Source organism: Festucalex cinctus, chromosome 11 (assembly GCF_051991245.1).
Source record: "Festucalex cinctus isolate MCC-2025b chromosome 11, RoL_Fcin_1.0, whole genome shotgun sequence".
NCBI lineage: Eukaryota > Metazoa > Chordata > Actinopteri > Syngnathiformes > Syngnathidae > Festucalex > Festucalex cinctus.
The window spans coordinates 18,010,101-18,034,676 of NC_135421.1; the positions used below are offsets into that span (position 1 = coordinate 18,010,101).

A 24,576-nucleotide genomic window follows, 5' to 3' on the forward strand; every position below is an offset into this window, starting at 1 on the left:
TTTAGATATCATACAACTGTATATTTCATAATATGAGAATGAATTAGACAGAGTGAAATATATCATGATTTTTTTTTTCCTCATTGTTGTTATTATTAAAGGTAACAAACCCCCAACTTCACCATGTCAAGAAATTAGCATCTACTGTAGAATAAAAATCAAACATTTTTTTGCAATATAGAAATTAGGTAGTATAGTTGACATTGTTAAAGGCATTTTCATGTGTTTCAAAAATCTTTATAGTTTAACAATTTTTCTAGCAGCATATTCTAATTCATTCAGATATCATACAACTGTATATTTCATAAAATGGAAATGAATTAGACAGAGTGAAATATTTCATTATTTAATTTTTTTAATCATTGTTGTTTTATTAAAGGTAACAAAACCCCAACTTCACCATGTCAAGAAATTAGCATCTACTGTAGAATAAAAATCAAACATTTTTTGCAATATAGAAATTAGGTAGTAGTTGACATTGTTAAAGGCATTTTCATGTGTTTCAAAAATCTTTATAGTGTAATAATTTATCTAATGTATTCTAATTAATTTAGAAAGCATACAACTATATATTTCATTACGTGGAAATGAATTAAATGCATAGTAAAATGTTATTCTGCATTGACCAACATGTAGCAAGTGAAATAATCTCCATTCTTGTTGTACTTTGACAAAAGCCTTATTATTCAGGAATATCACAGCTGACATATTCCACATTCACAGACTCGTCTCGGTCTAAAAGCTGTGTATCTTCTTTTTAGTGTGAAAGAAACTCAATATCCTGTTGCGGATGTGTGTCAGCTGCAGCCCGTAGACGAGCGGATTCAAAATGGGAGGAATGAGCAGAAACTCGACGGTCATGAAGTTGTGCAAGTGTTGCGGCAGCCTGTCTGAACCGAATCTCATGTACATCAAATCCAGGAGCAGCGTGCCGGTGTAAGTGAGCAGGCAGATGATGTGCGGCGTGCACGTCTGCCTGAACTTCTTCCACATGTGCGGAGATGAAATGCACATTTTGATCAGATTCACGTAAGACCAACAGATAAACAAAAAAAGCAAGAAATAAAGCACAATGTTTATCCAGGAGATGATGCTGTTGGCTATGGGTGGGGAGCAAGCAAGCCTGACCACCATCAGGTTGACGCAGTAGATCCTGTTGATGTGAGAGCCGCATAGCTTTTTCCCCAAGATCGACGCCGTGTTCATAAGCATGCAAAACTGAGGTATGAACCAGGACACAAACACAAAGAGGGACACTCTCTGCTTTGTCATGAAAGATTGATAAACCAGAGGTCGACACAGGGCCACATACCTGTCGTAAGCCATCAGCACCAGGATGGAAAAATCAAAACCATTTGACGAGTGTATGACATAACCCTGCAGCATGCAGCCGGCATACGAAATCACGTGAGACGACACGAGATCCACCAGGAATTTGGGGAAAAATCCGGCAGACCCGTACACGGCGTTGATGCATAAATTACACAGGAAAATATACATCGGCTTATGCAGCTTTTTGTCAGTAACGACGACAAAAATGACAGTAAAGTTGCTCAGCAGGATGATCAGGTAACAAAGCAGCACAAGCACAAAAATGGTTATTCTTTGCACAAATGGAAAATTCAAACCAGAGAGAGTGAACATTGTGACTACAGAAACATTTTCCATCATAGAGAACTTCAACACAAGCACGTGAAATTACCCCATGACACAAATGTTGCAGGGAGACGCGCATCCGCCCCTCCAAACGACCATGCGGCAGTGACGGCTAGTTAAAGGCTTTGGAAAGAAAGCAACGTGACCTTTGGGACTGAAGTGGACCAATGGCTGCGTGTTGACGCCCCAAAGTCAAAGACTCGACAGATGTTGGCCTTTCGTCAAGCCTTGGACGAGCTGTCTGACTTCAGCTACTCCGCACTCACAGTGAGTCCAAGAGGGACACGACCGTGCCAATCAAATAAAAAAATTGCATGCTTTTTATTTTAGATCAGTCGTCATTTTGGAATATAAAATGTGGAGTTTGACATCAGCATCAGCTTCTGAAAAAAAAAAGCATGTCTTGCAAGTTGTGGCCAAGATGCACTGAAAATTTATATAAAACTGAGCATAATTTTACTCGTAATTAATTTTACATAGTTTGCTAATGAGTTGACTAATATCTTAAAAAAAAAAAACTCTGAAGGACACTTCCTATCACATTTTTCAGCTTCTTGCCACACATGTGCATGCAAGTGTTTACTGTATGAACTAGGGCTTAATGTCAGGAGATTAAAAAAAAAAAAATTGCACTTAGTCTGGTTAATATTGAAGATTGTATGTTTTTGTCTTCGTCTAGTCAACATTTGATATGCAATTGGTCTCCATCAATTTCAACCACGTAATTGTAGATATACTGTAATTTAAAAAAATACAAATAATAAAAAAGACTTTATTTAGAATAACATTCAAGGCGACAGTCATCAAATGGATACAATTCTGAATAATTAAACCATGATTCCATTAAATTCAATATATAAAGATGTACATAGAATATTAACAAGTCATGCTGATCAATATAGGAATACATGTATTGTCAAAGGGTCAAAAGGAAGTTTAATTAAAGTGTGGCATATGCGGTTAGCATTGTTCTGTGAACAAATGTCAACGTGTCATTTGTGATGTGTAGCTTATCGGAAAGGAAGCTCGTATTCAAAAAGGCGCACAATAAAAATGAGATATGAGACATTTCATCACAGATGTTCTCTATTGAATTATTAACAACACATGCGCTAATTGCGATATGAAATCATTTGAAAGGTGAACACAGCGCAATCAAACTCAAACAGATACAGGTCCTCCTGCATAATTTATGACATCAGTGAAAATGTAATTCATTTCAGTAGTTGAATTGGGAAAAAAAACTTGAATGATATTGAATTCACAGTGAAATAGCTCATGGTAAAAAAAAAAAGAAAAAAAGAAAAAAGAAAATACCATATCAAGAAATGAGCATATTGCAATAATAGCATAAAAATCAAAAATAGTTTTGAATATAGAACTTTGGTAGCATTTCGCATAATGCATAATTTAACTACTAAAATGAATCAAATTTATTTAGATGAGTGTGTATATTTCATTATGCAAAAATTAATCACAATAAGCATAGTAACATAATATTCTGCATTGACCAACATGTACCAAATGAAACAATCTCCGTTCTTGTTCTTTGACAAAAGCCTTATTATTCAGAAATATCACATCCGACATATTCCACATTCACAGACTCGTCTCGGACTAAAAGCTGCGTATCTTCTTTTTAGTGTGAAAGAAACCTAATATCCTGTTGCGGATGTGTGTCAGCTGCAACCCGTAGACGAGCGGATTCAAAATTGGAGGAATGAGCAGAAACTCGACGGTCATGAAGTTGTGCAAGTGTTGCGGCAGCCTGTCTGAACCGAATCTCATGTACAGCAAATCCAGCAGCAGGGTCGTCGCGTAAGTGAGCAGGCAGATGATGTGCGGCGTGCACGTCTGCCTGAACTTCTTCCACATGTGCGGAGATGAAATGCACATTTTGACCAGATACACGTAAGACCAACAGATAAACAAAAAATGCAAGAAATAAAGCCCGATGTTGAAAGTTGCGATGACGCTGTTGGCTTTGGGCGGGGAGCAAGCGAGCCTGACCACCATCAGGTTGACGCAGTAGATCCTGTTGATGTGAGAGCCGCATAGCTTTTTCCCCAAGATCGACGCCGTGTTCATAAGCATGCAAAACAGAGGTATGAACCAGGACACAAACACAAAGAGGGACACTCTCTGCTTTGTCATGAAAGATTGATAAACCAGAGGTCGACACAGGGCCACATACCTGTCGTAAGCCATCAGCGCCAGGATGGAAAAATCGCAGCAATTTGACGAGTGTATGACATAACCCTGCAGCATGCAGCCGGCGTACGAAATCACGTGAGACGACACGAGATCCACCAGGAATTTGGGGAAAAAGCCGAGCGACCCGTACACGGCATTAACGCATAAATTACACAGGAAAATATACATCGGCTTATGCAACTTTCTGTCAATAACGACGACAAAAATGACAGTAAAGTTGCTCAGCAGGATGATCAGGTAACAAAGCAGCACAAGCACAAAAATGGTTATTCTTTGCACAAATGGAAAATTCAAGCCAGAGAGAGTGAACATTGTGACGACAGAAGCGTTCATCATCATTGAGAACTTCAACACAAGCACATCAAATTCCCACACGATGCAACCATTGCAGGGAGACGCGTATCCGCCCCTCCGAACGACCATGCGGCAGTGACGGCTAGTTAAAGGCTTTGGAAAGAAAACAGCGTGACCTTTGGGACTGAGGTGGACCAATGGCTGCATGTTGACGCCCCAAAGACTCGACAGATGTTGGCCTTTCGTCAAGCCTTGGACGAGCTGTCTGACTTCAGCGACGCCGCTCACAGTCCAAGAGAGACACGACAGTGCCAATCAAATAAAAAAATCTGCATGCTTTTTGTTTTAGATCACCATTTGGTATACATTAGGGGTGTCACGATTCGCCAACTCCACGATTCGATTTAAATTTCGATTTTGGGGTCACGATTCGATTTTTTTTTCGATTTTTTTTTTTTTTTTTTTTTTCCGCTCCCCCACTTTATAACACAGAGGCATATGCTTCTGTAGGCTAAGGCTAGTCTATGATCATTGGTTCTATTCATTGTACAGTAAATCTTATTTCAAAAGATCGGCTACATATAGGTGATGCAATTTCCATATTATTTTTGTGTAAATTTATGTAATATATGATAATTGACATTAGGCAGGAATGATCAAATTCAAAGAATTTATTTACAATATAAAGTTAACCGTCTTGTTCTTACTGAAGTGTAAAATAAAAAATAAAAAAACAAAAACAAAAAGTCACAGTGGGTGCCTGCCATCTATTGACTGTTTTTGGTTACAACAGTGTGCTGTGCGTTCCTCTTAAAATAATGTGCAATGTGCAACAACAACAAAAAATATATTGTATCCAAAGTCATGGAACAAATACAGCCTGAACAAACTATATCCCAACATTTACAGTTGCTGGGCATACTGTAGCGTGGTTCAAGTACACTAATTAAATGTTTGAATCCAGCGTTTTCCAAGGCTGCAGGTCTGCTGCTATAAATAGACCTATGGATCTGGCGTTTCGCGCGAGCTGAAGTGTGTGGAAGTTTCACTGTAAATGAGGATGAAATAGTTGGTTGGACCGTTGTTTTCCCACTTCTAGTTGAATTTGATAAATCTAAATCTTTGTGATGCCTGCGTAAATGTCCCGTCATGTTTGTCGTGTTTCCCGTTGTTATAGGCTGGCGGCTCGGGCCCGCCGCCGGCTCCGCTCCCCTAGTATGTATGTGTGTGTTTGTGTCGGCTGGTGCCCGTATAATAGTACTTCAGTTTGAATGCGCCAGCGCGACACTCTGATTGGAGGACTGTGCCAGCGCGACACTCCGATTGGACGACTGTGCCAGCGCGACACTCCGATTGGACGACTGTGCCAGCGCGACACTCCGATTGGACGACTGTGCCAGCGCGACGCTATTGTGTATCCGTGTATTATACCCCTATTGGTTAGTTGTTTCTCCTCCGTTCTGTCAGTTCTGTCAAATGCGGTTATTATTTGTTCACCTTCCACTTTCACTCCCTTGTCAAACCCCTGCCTGAAATTTCAATTAAAACTACTCCGATGTTAAAGTCGACCCGTGTTTATCTACTCTATATTTTCTGTTATTGTGTTACTTCCCTTCCCCTTGACGAGCCGGGCGTAACACCGTGGCCGAGTACAGTACGCGCACATAGCATATCTTGCAACTGTGGTCTTTTTATCGACAACGTGAACGTTGTCGACATAACTCACCGGGAACGCAAAATGTTTCCAAACTGGTGACGAGAGAAGCGGGAGCGGCTTGAAGCACCATTGCTGTGTCTGTCCGCGCTTGCCATCATGACTGCAGGAGAAGTCAGCTAACAAGTGCCGTTAGCTAGTAGCTGAATGGCTGCGTCTCATTTGCTTTCCTGGGAGGTGGCGGTGGCGGCGGTGGCGGCGGGCGCGGGGGGGGGGCATCGAATCGTGTGTCCTCTCTTCTATTTCGATGCTCGAAATCGTGACGTAATTTCGATCGATTTCGATAAAAAATCGAAATCGTGACACCCTTAGTATACATATACTCAACAAAAATATCAACGCAACACTTTTAATTTTGCTCCCTTTTTTTTTTTTTTTTTTAATGAAATGAAGTTACTCAAAGATCTAAAATGCCATCCACTTACACAATATCATAGTTTTTCTCAAATATTGTTCACAAATGAGTTTAAACCTATAATAGTGAGCACTTCTCCTTTGCCGCGATAATCCATCCCACTCAGGAGACTCAGAAAACCAGTCAGTAACAGTCAGTTTTCTGGCTCCCCAGATGAAAAAAAAGAAATACATAATTTTATTTTTTATTTTATTTTTCTTCTTATTTTTATTATTATTATTAATTCAATCTCTGGTGTAATAACCTTATTGATTGATTGATTGAATTTTTATTTTTCATTTTATTGTTGTTGTTGTTATTATTATTATTATTATTATTATTATTATTATTATTATTATTATTATTATTATTATTATTATTAATTCAATCTCTGGTGTAATAACCTTATTTATTGATTGATTGAATTATTTTTTATTTTATTATCTGTTCTCATTGCTGCTGGACATGTAAATTTCCCAGAGGGAGCCATCCCAAAGGGATCAATAAAGTCAAGTCTAAGTCTAAATCTAAGTCTAATAATTAAAAAAAATAAAAATAAAAAATACTTGAGAGAAATTTTGATATTGTGTAAGCGGAAGAAGTTTTAGATCTTTGAGTTCATTTCATAAAAATGGGAACAAAAACAAAAGTATTGTGTTTATATTTTTGTTGAGTATAGAATGGAGTTTGACTTCAATGATTATTTCCAATACTCACAAAAAGTTAGAGATATCTGGTTTTCGGATGAAATGTCAGTCGATCAATCAATCAATCAATCAATCAATCAATCAATCAATCAATCAATCAATCAATCAATCAATCAATCAATCAATCAATCAATCAATCAATCAATCAATCAAACTTGAGCATGCTTTTCATACATGGAAATGTATAATGTAACTTAAAGTGCTTCGCATGATCAAAATTTAACTGAGCCGGATTTCAGCACGTTCCCTCCCCGAAGGCCCAATTGATTACCAAGGTGTATTTCAACCAGGTTTACATACAGACTTTTTCGTCATTCTGATTGAAATCATTCCGATTTAAAATTTCTGGTCAACTGGTCAATAACATGTGACGTGATCTCTTCCCGTCTGGCGAATCGGAACAGTTGTTTTACAGATAGCTGTGTGACGTTGTGATTTAGTTATTAAGATCAGTCGTCTACTTAGCAGTTTTTTAATACATATATTTTCAATTGTGTGGGAATGTCATGAAAGTCATTGGTCTGCCAGATTGACATTATTGAACAGGTTGGCAGATTTTATGAAGAAGCCTTCCCCAGTATTGATAATCAGACCAAATATAAACACTTTTCCTTCCTTATCAGCAATTCTTGCCCTGATGGGACATTATCTTGCTGCAAAATGGAGGATCTGACATATTTCTTTAAAATAGGAAGACAAAATGTTTCCGCAGATATGAAGGTTCTTGACAGATGAGGTTGGATGGTCAACAGGTGGTCATTATCTGTTTGGAATCATGAGCAGATCCTTTTTTTTTTCCTCAAAGCTTTCACCTTTCCATGAGGCTCAGCCATCATTTTTGGCTCATCTGTCCATAAAACTTTCCTTCCAGAATTTTTTTTTTTTAGGCCAGTTTGTTTATATTACAGCCTGGCCTTTTCTTTTTGCGAATGAGTAGTTTGCATCTTCTGGTGAATCCAAATTGCAAATTATTATTATTATTATTATTTTTTTTTAAAATACTAACACTAGTACTTTTTTTATTTATTTATTTGAAAATACTAACACGAGACTTTTTTTTTCAATTTAAAGATACGAACACTGGTCTTTTCTTTTTTTTTTTTTTTAACTCATTCACTCCCAGCCATTTTCACAGAAGCAATCCCGTTCGCTCCCGGCTGTTTTACTGGATTTTGACTGATTTTGCAAGGGCCACAGAATATTGTGTTCTATTGCTATAAAAGCATGGAACCCATCAAAAGAAAGATTAAAGTCTCTTCTTTCATCAGGAAAAAAAAAGTATGTTTCTATCTGTTTCCGTTTTGCAGCAATTAGCATTAGAAGAGAGCTAAGTTTCATCAGTTTTCACAAATCTATTTAAAATTGTACGTAATTGAGCTTTTCTTCTACATGGCCCTGGTTGAACTCCTTTGCTCTGCTGCCACCTGCTGGCCTTTTGTGTAATAACTACCATTTCTGCAACCGTTCTTTGCAGTTGAGAGGCTGCATCAAAGCCTTCTGTATGCTCTAGCATAAAAACAAACAAACAAAAAAACGTATAAATACGTCTTTGGGACAATTAGAACATTAAAAAAAACATATTTATACGTTATTGGGAGCAAATGAGTTAAATACTAACACTAGTCTTTTTTTCCAATTTAAAAATACAAACACTAGTCTTTTTTTATTTAAAAATCCTAACACTAGTCTTTTTTCCCAATTTAAAAATACTAACACTAGTCTTTTTTTTTTTATTTAAAAATACTAATTTGGTATTCATTTGAATTTGAGTTCTGCTGGATATATACATTGCATTGATCGAGGCGTGTACACCAAGCCAGAAGCATCTTGTACAATTAATGTATGGAATGTCAATAAAAGCCGAATATGGTTGTGGTTCTACCCTATATTTTGACACTACTAAGGTCTCCCTTTGGACAACTGTCACCATAGGAAAAAAAAACATTGCATGTACTATATTGATAGATGTTTTGCAAATTGGATGGTCAACAGGTCATTATATGCACTGTCCCTTGAGAACAATTAGGAGTACAGAGCTCTCAGGGGGGGGGGGGGGGGGGGGACTCTACAATAACAAACATGTTTTCCAGTATGACAAATTATGGAGACGACTCATCAACAAACCCTTACGATGATAAACACTATTTAGCCAGTTCCTTGGGAGGATTGTATAGATGACTGACATTTACCGGAAGTTAGTGATGCTGATGACTGTGAATCTTAATTTCTATTTTTTTTTTTCATTTTCATTTCTATACTACTTTTCTTCCTAACAACGGTTCTCAACTGTTCCTCTTTCCATACTCCATTGAACATTTGATATACAGAGAGAGAGCGAGAGAGTTTTCCATAACGTGTTTTCTGTAATTCTAAGATGACACCCAAAAAAAGCACACTTTGGCTTTAAAAGTACTTATTATCAAACATTCCATGTACCAACGGACACCATGGGGCCTCCCATCTTACAATCGGCCCACTGTTACCCCCTTTGTGAGTGACTGTGTGTGAGTGCATGTGACCTGAATGTTGTGTATGGTCGATCCCCAATCACGTGTATCATCATAGTTCATTTGTTTTAAAAACAAAACAGAGAAAAATAGCTAAACTATGACTTTTGTGCACGTGGTTCCAAAAACCAAAGTGAAAACGGTTCGTTTTCCGATTTTGTGCACAAAATGGGGAGAGGGAGAACGGTAAAAAAAACAAAAAAAAAACAAACAAAAAAACAGATGACTGCCCAGATAGCAAAAGATGTTTATTCAACGTTGAATTAGGGTTAAAATGGATGATTTTTGGTTACGGTTGAAGATTGATTGGTCAATCAACATTGATTCAACAGCATTATGTTAACATTGAAGTTTGTGTTTAAAAGATAACATTGAATCAACGTTGTATTTTGGTTGAATTAAAACGTTTGAAAGGTCAATGTTTAATTAACGTTGAATCTATGTTTGCCCTTCTTGTTTTTTTTTTCCCTTCAGCTGAGAAATTGACTAGGAGAGGGGGAGGGGAAGTATTTTGGGGACAGGTTGGTGGGTGGGGGGTGTTAGAGTCTTTAAACATTTATAATAAATATAAAACATAAAGCTAACTACTTTGCGGATTTCATTTATTGCGGGTATTTTTTGGTACCTAACCCCAGCGGAAAACGAGGGAACACTGTATTTGCAAAACTTGTAAATTATTTGAATGTACTCGAAACACCTGGCATTTCCACCAAATAAACTGTACACGTTAGAGTTTCTAGTTTGTGCATTTCAGCCCAGTCATCAAAAATATGTGCCCACATCCGGCATAAGTCCGGCACAGGTGGCATTCAGTCGACACTGGCATAAGGCATGTGGGCCGAACATGGCCCAGGAGCAGCAAAGGTGGCACTGGCTTGACTCTGGCAAACAGGATGTGGGCCAGTTGCTGTGTGACGCATCTGGCCCAGCTATCAATTTACAACTCTGGGCCACATATGTATTGCCAGTCTTGTCCCACTTTAAATGCAGTTTCAGATTTATTTATTTTTTCTACACACATTTTTTTACACATACTTATTTGCATAACAGATGTTAAGAAGAATTTTAATACATCATCACACAGACATTTCAATATGTTTCTGGTCAAACAATCAAAGTTTGTGTGTGAATTCTGTGAACGAACTTTCATGAAGCTTCCAGAGAGAAGTTCTTCGAACGTGCGTTCACCATTTCTTTGTAGCGATTCAAGGGTAAGTATTTAATTTTCCTATGTTTTACATTTGATATTTTATGGCTTCATATTGACACAACTACTGAATTGACTTCACAGACATTGGTGTGTGCGTGCGTGCGTGTGTGGTTATCTACATTTTCCCGTTAATAGTTTCAATGCCATAATATTTAGTTAGGTGCACTCACTGGCTGATCAGAGAAAATCTCATTTTATCTGACCAGTTTTGTTTCAACCTGCAACGCATAAACTTTAAGTCTAACAATTCTAAAATAAAAACAACTATGAATATTCATATGAAAGAGATAATTATTTACATTTAGTGGAAATCTGATTCAGAGGTAAAGCTTTTAGGGGGCAATATTGTAATGAAGCTATTTTATTGAGACGCAACTCTGCGAGTATAATCATATAAAAAGGTACCAAATTATCACTAGCACCAAATATTACATTGTTCTGGGATAATATTCAGCTTGTATTGTAAAATATGCAGAGCTTGAATTATGTATTTTTTATAGTGCTGTGTGATATGTACATTGTGTGCATAATATTATATTAAAAAAATACAAAAGAGGAATGACTTATGCGTTACACACATTTCCCAGGTTATGTTTTAAAAATCTATTATATATCTCATACAATTTTAATTTCATCGAGTTGATTTAAATATCTACTGTACTTTCTAACGTTATTGGATCGCTGTTCCACAGTACGCCACTAGATGGCGGGACATGCTACTAACCAGACTGACACACACAGTCATACACAGCGTAGAAGAAGAAGAATTTCAAATTGCCGACAGCCGTGCTAAGAGCGGGAATCCAAACGTCGACGTTCTGTGTTTCAGGTCGGTAAAAGTTACATTAAATAAAACAAATATGTATCACCATGTCCATTGTCAGTTGGGTCGCTAAGCATATTGGTCTTTAGAGGTGGTTTTAGTGAAGAAATTGTTTCGAATGATCCTAAACGTTGAAGCTAAGTTGCTAATTCCGACGGCCTCTTAACAATGAGAGTTACTACAAGCCTATCTGTGTGCTATGTTGCTGATATGCTAGTAAGCTAACGAACTACACTGAAGCGCTACAGGAGCGTTTACATGAAGAATGTATCTTTTTTCAGTCGTTTTTAACAGGCTGGTTTAACAGTTGAAGATAGAACATTGAATAGCGTTTTCTTTTAGGTTTAGTTTTTAAAGTAAATTAAGTCCACTTGTATAGTAATGTAAGGTTTATCTGTAATTTGTTTAACTTCTGTATATAACTTAATTCATCACGAAATCTAGTCGAATCATGCTTCAGGATATTTATTTGTTGAGGGAAGTAAAAGTATTTTTTTAGTAATGACTAATTATTGAGCCTATAATGAACACATTTTTTTCACACTGTAATAAAACAAAGGTGTAAATGTTGTACTTTGTTGCTTTTAATATCATTTGTTGTCTGTTGATGTACAGGTTACTTGTGCTGTTTTGACGAGTCACATGGCGTACAGGTGGTGCCAGCGTCTTCGAAACCAGATGGCTAATTAGTAATTTACTACTTATTCAAACTAAGAAGGCATGTTGTACCTTGGCCAGAGCTTGGTGAACCTCTTTGGTAAGTAAACAAGTGAACAAACACTCAAAATATTCATTTCTAAGAATCTGAAGAAAGCTTAGGTGAACTACCTTTCACCACATCCAAATGTTGAAATTAGTGACAGAGAATATAACTTGGCACAGGTTTAATGGGGAAGGAGAACATGCAGAGGTCTGTCTTACCTATAAGGAGGAAGAGGGCAAAGTGCAAATTTTTTTAAGGTAATGTTGGTATGTTTTCAGAATTCATAATATAAGATAACATAATAATTAATAGAATATCGGTTGTGCTCAGGTTTCAGGCTCTGAGTGTTTCTTCAAAATGTTCTGTCCACAAAATCCATTCTGAGGAGTAGCGCAAGACAGGTAAATGATTCTGCGCAGTGTACTACATGATTGTGATGATATTATTGCGGTAACACATTGCTGACTTGTACAGTAAGTTTGAAACTTACATGCTGTGTTGTTGATATTGTTTAGGTGCACAACTCACTTTTTCAAGACTACAAACACAATTACAGCTCTACAACAGGTACCTAGACCCATTGTTAAATTAAGTTGTGAGTAATAATAACTACTATGATTATGAAAGAACACAATCACATTGTGAAAAAAAATGTTGAACAGGGTCTTCTGTTTGTTTCAGGCAACCCTTTTTGCGGTGCTTGGGGACCAACCGGAAGAAAGGGAAATACTGTATTCGTAGTTGGTAAGTTTTTCAAAGGTCACTGTTGTAGAACCAAATCATCATAAATCTTAGCACACTTTTTTTTATTTTATTTTAATTTTTTTTACCAATTTGTAAGGCATAATTATGGAGGACCAAAACTGCCAAAATTCAAAATAAACTAGAGCTGCGAGCAGCTATAAAGGGCCCTCGCAGCCCGGGCCACGTTGGGGTCCTTGCACGTTGGGGTACTTGCACGTTGGGGTACTGGCACATTGGGGTACTGGCATATTGGAAGCAAAATTTCTTTGAAAATGGCATAATAAACGTTTACATGTAGAATATTTTTTTGCCAGTGTGTGTGTCAAGCTCAACGGGTTTTGGTGATTGTTAAGACCTGCAAAAATCAGCGTCCTTTTTTATTTTTAGGCAATGAGTTGCCCTGATTGGTATTTTTTTGTAAAAGTGTATATACACATCATCGCTCGTTGTACTCATTGCACAATGTTACTTTTATTGTCCAAAGGGGCAATCAAAAATGAATAAAACAAAATGGAAACGTACATACGTTTGGATCGGTGTGAAGCCAGTGAACAATTTGAGTGGTGGAAACTAAAAGAATATTCATAAATGACTTAGTTATCACACTTAGAATGAGTGTACATTTTTTGTACAAAATACCGTATGTGGGGTATTTATTTTTATTTTTATATAAGCCTCAAGGGCTAGGTGGCGCTGTATTTATAACTGAATGTTGTCATAGAGATACCTTCAGGCCTTGATTATAAGCATACATGTCAAGTGTGGGATTTTTTTTGGAGCATGTACCGTGGAGTTATTAAGCATATCCTTCATTCACGATATTGCTTTTAATGTCCATAGAGGCTATCAAAAATAAATAAAAATATATATATATGTTTGGATAAGTCTGATGCCAGTGAACATTTTGAGTGGTGGAAACTAAAAGAATATTCATAAATGACTTAGTTATCACACTTAGAATGAGTTTACATTTTTTGTACAAAATACCGTATGTGGGGTATTTTTTTTTCATGCCTCAAGGGCTAGGTGGCGCTGCATATATAACTGAATGTTGTCATAGAGATAACTTCAGGCCTTGACGATAAACATACATGTCAAGTTTGGGATTTTTTGGAGCATGTCCCGGGGAGTTATCAAGCATATCCTTTTACATTGCGAAACACAAATTTTGATGCCCCGCCCTCATCATATAGTATTTCGAAAAGTCAAAATTTTTCCCCCTGTCGTTGGCTCAGGTCTTGACATGGTCCAGGCCAAGTCTTAACTCAGTCGGATGAAACGTGTAGGAGAAGTGGGCAAAAGTCTGCCCCCTGTGAATGTGCAAAAATCGTCAAAAATGGGACATTCAAAAATTCGTAGCTCACTTCCTGTTCATTTTAGCATATGGGTACAAGAGACTTTTTTGTAGGTCTTGGGCTCCCTCATACACCTAAAAATATTCGTCGTTCTTGCTTAAACGTACAACCGGGGCTGCTTCATTAAAAATTCCTAGGGGGCGCTATTGAGTCATTTTTGTAAAAATAGCACAATCAACAATAAAATATTGCTCATTTTACCAGGCCAGATGTGTGTGCCAAGTTTCAGGAGTTTTTGTGCCAGTTTAGGCCCTCAAAATTGATGTTGTTTTCTTGACGAACAGCGCTTAGCCACGCCCACAGCGATTCGTGAAAACTCACAAACTTCGTATTGTGACATCATGAAGACCGAAACCCTCATCTGAGCAAATATGAGGTAGGTGCAGTTAATGGGGTTGGAGAAAAACATTGAAGAAAAATCGTAAGAAAAAAAATTGCCAGTAGGTGGCGCTATCAGTAAGATGAAATATAAGTACGTAGATGTCTTAAGGGCTGGACTCTCATCAAATGTGTGAAATTTTGAGAAGATAGGATCATCTGGGTCAAGTTAAAGCAGCTTTTATTGCCACGAAAAATTACCAGACTTTGCGGCACCGTAGCGGCCACGCCCTTTGGCGAAAAGTTACAATATTCGGTGTAGGGCATGATCAACATCTTAAGGCTTGTCTGACCAATTTTCAACTGGATCCCTTCAAAGAGCTTGGCACAGTAGCTAAAAATGTAAAGTATGACATTTATTGTCACCACTAGGTGGTGCTATATATATAACAGAATTTTTTCATATAGATGTCTTCAGGCCGTGACTATTAAGTTGCATGAGAAGCTTGAGATTTTTTGGAGCTTGTACATGGGAGTTATTCAGCATTTTGTCTTTCTGGACAAATGAAATTTTAAAGGCAATATTTGATGCCCCGCCCCCGTCATATAGTATTTCAAAAAGTCAAGATATTTTGCCCAGTTGTTGTCTCAGGTGTTGAGATGATACATGGCAAGTTTGAAGTCAACTGGCTGAAAAATATTTGCAAAGGGGGAAAAAGTATGACCACAGTGAATGTGCCAAAATGGGCCAAAATTGGACATTCAAAAATTCATAGCTCACTTCCTGTACATTTTAGGAAATGGCTTCCACTGACTTTTTTGTGCGTCTCGGGGTGCTACACGTGCCAGCCAATTTTCGTAGCTCTAGCAGTCTAGCTCAAACGGGCCGGGATTGGTTTTTATTTTTCTACGCTAGGTGGCGCTATAGAGTTGCGTTGTTATGACAACTACATAATATCAAATTTTTCACCGGGCACGAAGAGACTGCAAAGTTTGGTGAGTTTTCGTAAATGTTTAGGCCCTCAAAAATGAGATTGTTTACGGAGAAGAATAATAATAATTCTTACAAAAACAAGAGGGACCTCGCAGCGGTCGCTGCTCGGGCCCTAATAAATGACTAAATAAATAAATAAATAAATTACTAAAAGTGAAAGTAAAAACGGATGAAAAATATACAATTCAAAAATGAAATACAAATGTATTATTTTTATTTTCAGTTTTAGTTATTTAGTTAGTCATCTGGGGGGTGGAGAGGGGGTGATGTATATGAATTAGGGGTGTGAATTGCCTAGTACCTGACGATTCGATTCGTATCACGATTCACAGGTCACGATTCGATTCGATACCGATTAATCCCGATACGAATTTATAAGTCGATTGTTGCGATTTTTTTTCATTCAAATTTAGAAAATACTAATCAGTAAGCTTGTAGAGTGTAAGATTTATATGAAAATGTATTATTTATTTATCTGAAATTTCAGTCTTAGAGGTTGTAATCTGTTTCATGTTTGAACAGCATTAAAATAAAATATTAAGGCTTAATGTTCCGTTCATATAACATTCTTCCATGCTCAAGGTGTGAATCCTAAAAAAAAAAAAAAAAAAAAAAATCGATTCTGCCGATTATTGAATCGATTCGAGAATCGCGCGATGTAGTATCGCGATGTATCGCCGAATCGATTTTTTTTAACACCCCTAATATGAATATTGCAAAATTTAGTAAAGGTTATGTAATTTACTTAAAAGTAAAATCTTCAGGCATTGGGAGAATTCTATCAACAAAAGTTGAGTGCAAAAATTAAATGAATAATAATAATAATGTCGTCTCTCACAGATTAATCACCTGGCTGTCGTTGAAGGCACCAATTCGGACAACCTAATCAGACGGATGATGGCAACTGTGATGACAAATGCCCTGGGCTGTTAAATGAATACAACTGGGCAGGGAAGCAAGACAAGTGTTGCATTGGCAAGAAGGCATTCAAGGAGACAGTGATGCAAGACTGTATGTTTGGTGAGTTATCGCCTATGTAAACTACTTATTACAAGACAGAGTTGAGCAGAATGTTCTGAGCTGCTTTCTTTTGTTGTGTAAAATCACTCCACCTGGGGTATGGAGTCAGAATCCTTCCAATACCCGAAACCTCGTAATAAGGGTTTGACTCTCCGAAAACATTTTTGTATAACTGAAAAATTGTTTTGAATTGTCCAAAAATATTTTTGAATGACTGAAAATTCCCAGAAAAAGCTTTAAAAAAAAAAACACTAAGAAAAGACACATTTTAAAAGTGCGGCTCCACATAGACATTATTTATCTATTAATTAGAGAATGGTCAATTCCGAAATCAATGAAAAAAAAAAAAAAAAACATCATTGATACTTCACAAAAACGGCAATTAGTATATGTATCTTTGTCTTTTCATTAATATATTGCAGTCAAGATGGACTCCATCAGGCCAGGGCTCTACACTAACTTTTCCACTACTAGCACTGGTGCGAGTAACATTTTTGTTGCTCGCACAGCACAGGATTTAGTCGCACCATTATTTGTGGAGGTGCAGCATGACCTGGCTTAGGCATACGCAACTCGATATATTTGCAAAATATTTTATTGGAACACGAGGTTTGCCTGCAACAGCAGTGGCTATCAAAACAAGTCAATCATTTCTAATAAATTATGTCAACATTATTTTCTTTAGCTCAGTAAAAATCAGTATTTTTTTTTTCTTCACCGCTACTCCCCTTACCTTTTCATCTTTATGCTGTCCTCGCTCCGAAGCTTCTAAATTTCACCAGCTAGACAGCGAGTTAACGACGTTCCAAATAACCAGACTTCATTTTCCTTTTGTGCTATTAATTTGAACAATGGCCTCTGACCATTACCCTCTTTAAGTCGTAGTAAAACTAGAAAATAAAATAAACAATGTACCTAACTATACACGACACACTTTCATGCTAGTAGCTAGTTACATTGCACATTCAACATTCTGTAATTGTCCTAATTAACTCATTCACTCCCAAAAACGTATACGTTTTTTAGGTTTTTGTTTGCTAGAGTTTTTGTATGAAGGCTTTGATGCAGTTTCTGACCTGAAGTGGAAGCTTAAAGCGATAGTAGTTATTACAAAAAAAAAAAAAAGTGTGCTTCATCTGTTTCATGAATAAAACTTTTTTTTGTAATAACTACCATCGCTTTAAGCTTCCACTTCAGGTCAGAAACTGCATCAAAGCCTTCATACAAAAACTCTAGCAAACAAAAACCTAAAAAACGTATAAATACGTCTTTGGGAGTGAATGAGTTAACTAAAATAAATCTACAGTGGTTTTTATATTGACATCGCATGTATTTACCAACATTGTCAAATTCAACAAAAAAGTGTTACTTAATACTTACTGATAGTTACTGTAACAACAGAACAGCTTTTTTTCTAAAACAATAAATTGTATTGGATACTAACTCTCTTCTCTTTTGTAATCTTGTCTTTCAGTTGCTGCTCGACAGCTTGACCGTACACTGACTCAGCAGGACTTTGGTGTTACTGTCAAGCATTGGCTGCGTTTTGCTCATGAGCGTAACGGTGGCATCCCAAGCAATGCTAGTGCCTTGGACGCAACTGCGAACGCAAGTCAAAATTTAGTGTGTCTTTTTATGGACTGACGTACAGTCAAAGTGAAATGGTTACCGCTTTATACACTGATGTTCCTACAGTTCATTTCATGTTTATTTCATTCCTTTGTCAAGAAAAAGAATAATACAATAAAAACAAACATTATTTGAGGCAGAAGCCAAACGGGTGTTATTTTCTTTGCCTCCATTCTCCCCAGAATTCAGTTACAAAGTACTGTGTTTTGATTTCTAATAAATGTTTGAATATTAAACATATTTTCTGTCCTAAGATTTTCATACATATGGGGAAGTATGGTTAAGGAAATCAACAAGCTAATAATACATCCAAGTAAGTTGTAAGACATCTGCAGAAACACTAGGTGAAAAACATACGGTAACTTTTTTTTTTCTAGTGGACTAACCCAATATTTTGTGTTAGTTTAAAAAAATTGTTCTATATTAATGTGCATGATAATAGTAATAATAATAATGTACATTTAGATGTAAATTCCAATGTAAATGATGATTAACTTAAAACATTTATTCCTCACATTAATTCACTATAAAAATGCATGTAGGTTCTGATTTAGATGATAGTTGAAACGACATTGATATTGTGTGATATATGGTTACAAAGCAAACGTTGACTCAACATTTTATCAACCTTGCACTTTCTGTATAATTTAAATGTTAGAATTCAATGTAAAATCAACCAAAGATACATGTAGATTCTGATTTAGATGATGGTTGAAACGACATTGATATTGTGTGATTTATGGTTGAAAAGCAAACGTTGACTCAACATTTTATCAACCCTGCGCTTTCTGTTTAATTTAAACGTTAGAATTCAATGTAAAATCAACCAAAGATGCATGTAGATTCTCATTTAGATTATGGTTGAAACGACATTGATATTGAGTGATATATGGTTGGAAAGCAAACGTTGACTCAACATTTTATCAACCTTGCGCTTTCTGTATAATTTAAACTTTAGATCTCAACGTAGATTCAACACTTAAGCCGAACTATATTTCAACGTTGATTCAACCACATTTTGCTATCTGGGTGGTGATTTGCACGTTTCAATCCATTCGGATATTTTCACCTGCCATAATTAAGTTTGTGTGAGTGTTTGAGTGAATTTGTCTGAGGACAAAAAAAAAAAAAACAAGGCAAAAAAAAAAAAAAAAAAAGTTGCAAGAACCTGAAAGAAACTTGAACCCGAAAGGAATGTGGGCGTTCACTATGCGTGCGTGCATGTGACCTGCGTGTTGTTTGCACGTCGTGGTCATTTGATCTACACCAGTACTCAGAATTGTTAAGCATTTTCGAATACACTCGGTTGAGAGAATTTACTTTCTCTACTTGTTATGGCTCACCGTCTGTTTGAAGGCAAAGAGCAATCCGCATCATATTGGAAGTTCCGGATTTCTCCATCGGATGACCTGATTCAGCATGTACTTACGTTTGTGGAAAAACAGGTAGGAGCCAGGTCAGGTCAGCCTAAAAACGTGCTGTCAAAGAGCTAATAATCTGTCAATTATGTACTGCACTGCTTCTTCTCATGAGAGGTGTTTGGAGCACACATTTGATATGCAATGACGTGTATAGGACTCAGTGACAAATTGAAAATATTTTGTCAGAAAGGTGGACCCTTATTGCTGGCCGTGGATGTGGGCTGTGGCTCGGGTCAAGGCACGATGCTGCTGGCCAAACACTTTGAATCCGTAGTGGGCACGGATGTGAGCCCTGCCCAGCTGGAGGTGGCTTTGCAGCACGCTCGAGCGCCAAACGCCACCTATAGGTAGGCTATGTACATGCAGCAACTTTTCAACGAATTGTAGTCAAGGAGACCGATATAACCGATATTTGGATGATATTCACTTTCACTAAAAGGGAAAATATTGGCGACGAAAAAAAATAAAAAATCCAACTAATAACAATTGTTATTGTTAAAATGTCTTTGAAGTTTGAAGTTTGAAGTTTATTGAACATATGCATATATACATATATAATTATATAAACACATAAACAAATAAAGTTAAAAGTAAAAATAAAAGAAACATCCAATAAATATCGATTTATATGTTCAAGCGAGTAGGAAGAAGTCCTACTCCAGTCCTACCCCTTATTCTTCATATCCTATCACTTATTTACAATAAATTACATTTTAATAAAAGAAATTATATAATCCTACTCATATAACGTATAAAAAAAAATACACAATAGTAACACACATATATCCAAATTTCATTACACTCATATTGATACATTAATGAAAAATAAGTAAATAAATAAATAATTTCTACAATTTTCTTAACTCATGTCTGATTTAAATAATAATATTGAACTTTACTTTTAAACATTTTTTTTAAATTCAACAAGTGAATTACATCTTTTCAGGTCAGTTCCCAAGTTATTCCACAAATTAACTCCTTTAACAGAGACACTTTAAGCATGTTTATTGTACAACTTTTCAGATGTGCAAAAAGTCTTAATGGGTTGAGCCCTAATCAGAATATCAGATCTGTTTTAATCCACCAGGTATAGATAGTTTTCATTGGATAGGTTTCTCAACATATGGCTCTTTCTTACACTACTAGTTTTACATTCAACACTGAAACGAGACACTTTTAAGCAGCCTCACCAGGAGCCAAGTTTTTTTTTCTTTTTCTCCTAACTTAATAGGAACCGGTTCTTAAATAGAACTGTTTTACGCCATGTCTGTGGATCTTACTTTGCTTCATCTATCCTTCCTTCCTTCCTTCCTTCCTTCCTTCCTTCCTTCCTTCCTTCCTTCCTTCCTTCCTTCCTTCCTTCCTTCCTTCCTTCCTCTCTTTAGTTTTTCCTCTGGTCTCTTGAGATCTCCCTAATCTATTGGAATTTAGAGGTTTCTGGGGTTGATGAAAGATTCTGGTTTTGTTACCATGTGGGTGGCAGATGGTTTCTACGTTGGTGCTGGATTTCACTTTGATTCATCTTGCTTTCCTTTGATCTTTCCTCTGGTCTCCCGACCTTCTGAACTTCACGACTCTGGCTAGACTCTGCTGTATCTTGTTAAGGTGAAGGGGATTTTTATTAGCTTTCAGGTGAATTAATGAGCACAAATTCACACACACGCACACACACAGATGTGCATATTAAAAAAAGAGAGAGAGAGAGAGAGCGAGATGATGAGGATATGTTGAATCGGCAAGACTGATGAATTAACAATTCTGAGCTCTCAAGGGAAAAAAAGAACTGTCTTACGCCTCCCATTCGCATTCGTACCCGCAACCCTGATGAGGCGCTACAGGCAATGCATGGATGGATGTCCACCACTATACGCCATCCTGAATGTTAAAATTATTTTTGTGTATGGTTCCACCGTAGACAGAGCGTGGCTGAGGAGCTGCCGTTTGCTGACAGCTCGGTGGACCTGATAACAGCCATGTCCGCCTTCCACTGGTTTGACAGGCGGCGCTTTCTGGAGGAAGTCCACAGGGTCCTGAAGCCTCGCGGTTGCTTGGCTCTGCTCAACTACACCATCGATATGGAGCTGGACTACCCAGGCTGCTGCCTGCAGTCACTCAACCAAGTGTGCAACGAGGTACGCTCCGATTCAGAAAGGAGAAATATTCAGACATTTTTCACAATTCCGAGGTGTGAAAGAGTAAAGTAACAAATAATTTGTAGGGATGTAACGATGACGGCAATATCGTGATGTCGTGACATTAAAACTGCCACAATATATCATCGTCGTCATATCAAGATATTGAAAGCAGAACATCTTTTTAAAAAGTCAGGTTGATTTCCATTTGTGCAGTTCTAGCACCCTCTCGTGGCTAGTTCTTTAATGCCGTTTAATTTTCACAAGGCATGTTTTGGCCCTTCTATGTTTAAAATCCACGGTGATGATCCGATGAAAGGGAACGCGATATGCTTGTGAACCGAGCCAATATGTGGAGGAACTCAATTATTTTTAGCAAGTAAGTGCCTCAATATTAAGTGTTATTAGCGATTTTAGGTATTTTATATCCATTGTACAAAAGCACAATATTGTCTTTTATTTTATTTTATTTTTTTATTTTTACTATGAGCTGTTTTTTTTTTTACAATATTGCGATCATTTTCTGTATCGCCAACCTCATCACAATATTGTGATAATTATCGTATCGTGACCTTCATATCGTGATAATATCGTATCTTGATTTTTGGATATAGTTACATCCATAGTTACTCAACTCAACTCAACTTTATTTATAAAGTGCTTTAAGAACAGGCATTGCTGTATACAAAGTGCTGTACATAAACATAAACATCAGTTTTGCAGTAAACAAGAACAAAGCAATTGATGAGTGCATAGATGGCCGAAGACCCTACCTGTAGTTGGATAAAAAAAAGCTCCATTAACTCATTTGCTCTCAAAAACGTATACACATGTTCTATTTTAATTGTTGCCATGGTCCCAAAAATTTATTTATCAGTTGTTGTTTTTTTTTATGCTATAGCATACAGAATTAAGGCTTTGATGCAGCCTCTCACCTGAAGAAGTTGCTTAAAGCAATTGTAGTTATTACAAAATGAAAAGCAGGTGGCAGCAGAGTATAAGATATCAACCAGGACCATGTTGCAACAAGCTCTTTTCCCCAGTGTTTTCAACAGGTTGGTGAATAATGAGGAAACTTAGCTATATTCTAATGCTAATTGCTGCAAAACGGAAACAGGTACAAATATACTTTTTTTCCTGATGAAAGAAGAGGCGCTAACCTTTCTTTTGGTAGGTTCCATGTTTTTATAACAATAGAACACGATATTCTGTGGGCCTTGCAAAATCAGTCAAAATCCAGTAAAAACGGGCGGGAGCGAAGGGGGTTGCTTCAGTGAAAATGGCTGCCAGGGAATGAGTTAATGATATTTACATTGCAGTAAAAAAAAAACAAAAAAACTATCCATCCTTTTTCTGATTAAAAAAAAAAAAGTCCCCTTGGACTCTGTGAATCCTAATTGCTCTTTTATTTCATTTTTTTGTCATCTTCAGTTCTACGCAGCTTTGCATCCATACCGCAGTCCTCACCTTGGTGCAAATTCTATTGAGTTGTACCGGGAGTCCTACAATTCCATCCCTTATGCTAACAAAGAGTGGTAAGCGCACCGCAACCTGGCATAAGCTTCGGTTCCCCGCGATCAAGAGCAGGATGAGGGGCGTAGAAACACGGTCTATGTTTTGCTGTCGCAGGCATGAGTGTGTGTGGGTGAAGATGCCCATGCCCCTGCGCTGCTACATGGGCTTGGTGGAATCTTTCTCCAGCTATCAGGTTCTGCTGAGGGAAGATCCGGAGAAGGCCGCCAGGCTCTCTCGGGACATTTGTCAAAGGTATTCTGACTCCGTTTTGATGGCTAACCCCCACCCCGGATACCTTTTTGACTTGAGTGTTGAAATTGGTGGACCTTGGACCAGCTCGTAGCCTAATTGTGACATCACAGACACTTTTTCAGAAATAGGCAGCTGACAGCTATTGACGTGGCAGACACTGTACATGATGTAAGATTGTATGTTGTCGAGACATGACGACAAACAGACTGGGTGATTTTGTTTTTTCCTGCCACTGCAGGTTGATGACCATCATGAAGGTGACCTCTGCGGAGACAGAAGTGGTGGTGGCTGTCAAATATTTCTACCTGCTGGCTAGCAAAAATGGCCCAGGTGATGTGTGATTTGCACTGCTGTAACTACACAAAATGTTTTAATATTTAGGATTTGTTATTTTTTGGCAAATAAATTCATACAGCCCCATTTGTTCTATAGTAGAGTGAACATGTTATTAACAGCTGATATGTAGCCTATCGCAATACATTATAACGTCGTGCAAAATTTGAGCAATTCAATGCAAAAATTAAAACTGATTAATCACTCACTGCACAGTGATTTATTTCATGATTGATTTTTCATCTCAACATTAATGAATGAGAAATTATAATATTGAAACCATCACAATTGATTTTTAATTTAAAAAAGGCGATTGGCCTTCTTGGATATATTTATGTTTAATGAATCTTTTATGACATGAGTTTCGCTTTTTGAAGTGAACCACTGATATCAATCTACCTGAATATATTTTATATTCCAATTCATCGAGATGCACCTGTATATTACAATCAATCTGATTTAGAAACGAGCTCTGGAATAAAATCAAGTTCCTGCACAAGACTGTGGCTGAATGTTCTCAAATTTCCGCTAGAGGGCGACATTAGATTTCCCCAACATTTGTGGGTGAGAAAGGCCCTTTTCATTTTCAAGTATGACAGGTTAGTAAGGCATAATGAATTCTAATAAATAGCATATCAGGC

General features: G+C 37.2%; 4 protein-coding genes and 2 long non-coding RNA genes across 7 annotated transcripts in view; 3 read left to right on the top strand and 3 right to left on the bottom strand.

The window, feature by feature from the left end:
- Positions 1–24,576, bottom strand: part of adarb1b (adenosine deaminase RNA specific B1b) — a 197,843-nt gene that overhangs the window by 103,744 nt on the left and 69,523 nt on the right. The window lies entirely within an intron of this gene.
- On the bottom strand, positions 736–1,735 carry LOC144030575 (olfactory receptor 6E1-like). Its single transcript, XM_077537004.1, is given in 2 exon segments — positions 736–1,677; positions 1,679–1,735. Coding segments are annotated over 2 exon segments (999 nt in total).
- LOC144030580 (olfactory receptor 6E1-like) lies at positions 3,274–4,209 on the bottom strand. Its single transcript, XM_077537014.1, has one exon. It carries the CDS (start codon positions 4,207–4,209, stop codon positions 3,274–3,276), a length of 936 nt encoding a protein of 311 aa, XP_077393140.1.
- Positions 10,824–13,001, top strand: LOC144030908 (uncharacterized). The gene is made up of 6 exons (XR_013287388.1): positions 10,824–11,525; positions 12,135–12,276; positions 12,402–12,479; positions 12,553–12,623; positions 12,738–12,789; positions 12,904–13,001. It is a non-coding gene; the product is annotated as an uncharacterized LOC144030908 (long non-coding RNA).
- Positions 14,676–18,430, top strand: LOC144030909 (uncharacterized). The gene is made up of 3 exons (XR_013287389.1): positions 14,676–14,697; positions 16,474–16,653; positions 18,128–18,430. It is a non-coding gene; the product is annotated as an uncharacterized LOC144030909 (long non-coding RNA).
- LOC144030713 (putative methyltransferase YcgJ) lies at positions 19,529–24,238 on the top strand. 2 transcript variants are annotated; one of them, XM_077537248.1, is made up of 6 exons: positions 19,529–19,727; positions 19,890–20,050; positions 21,619–21,835; positions 23,267–23,370; positions 23,465–23,602; positions 23,841–24,238. In XM_077537248.1, the coding sequence occupies exons 1-6, from the start codon at positions 19,617–19,619 to the stop codon at positions 23,941–23,943; spliced, it is 834 nt and encodes a 277-aa protein (XP_077393374.1). In that variant the 5' UTR covers positions 19,529–19,616; the 3' UTR covers positions 23,944–24,238. The 2 variants fall into 2 exon arrangements, with proteins under 2 accessions (XP_077393374.1, XP_077393375.1); XM_077537249.1 differs by having other exon boundaries at positions 21,703–21,835.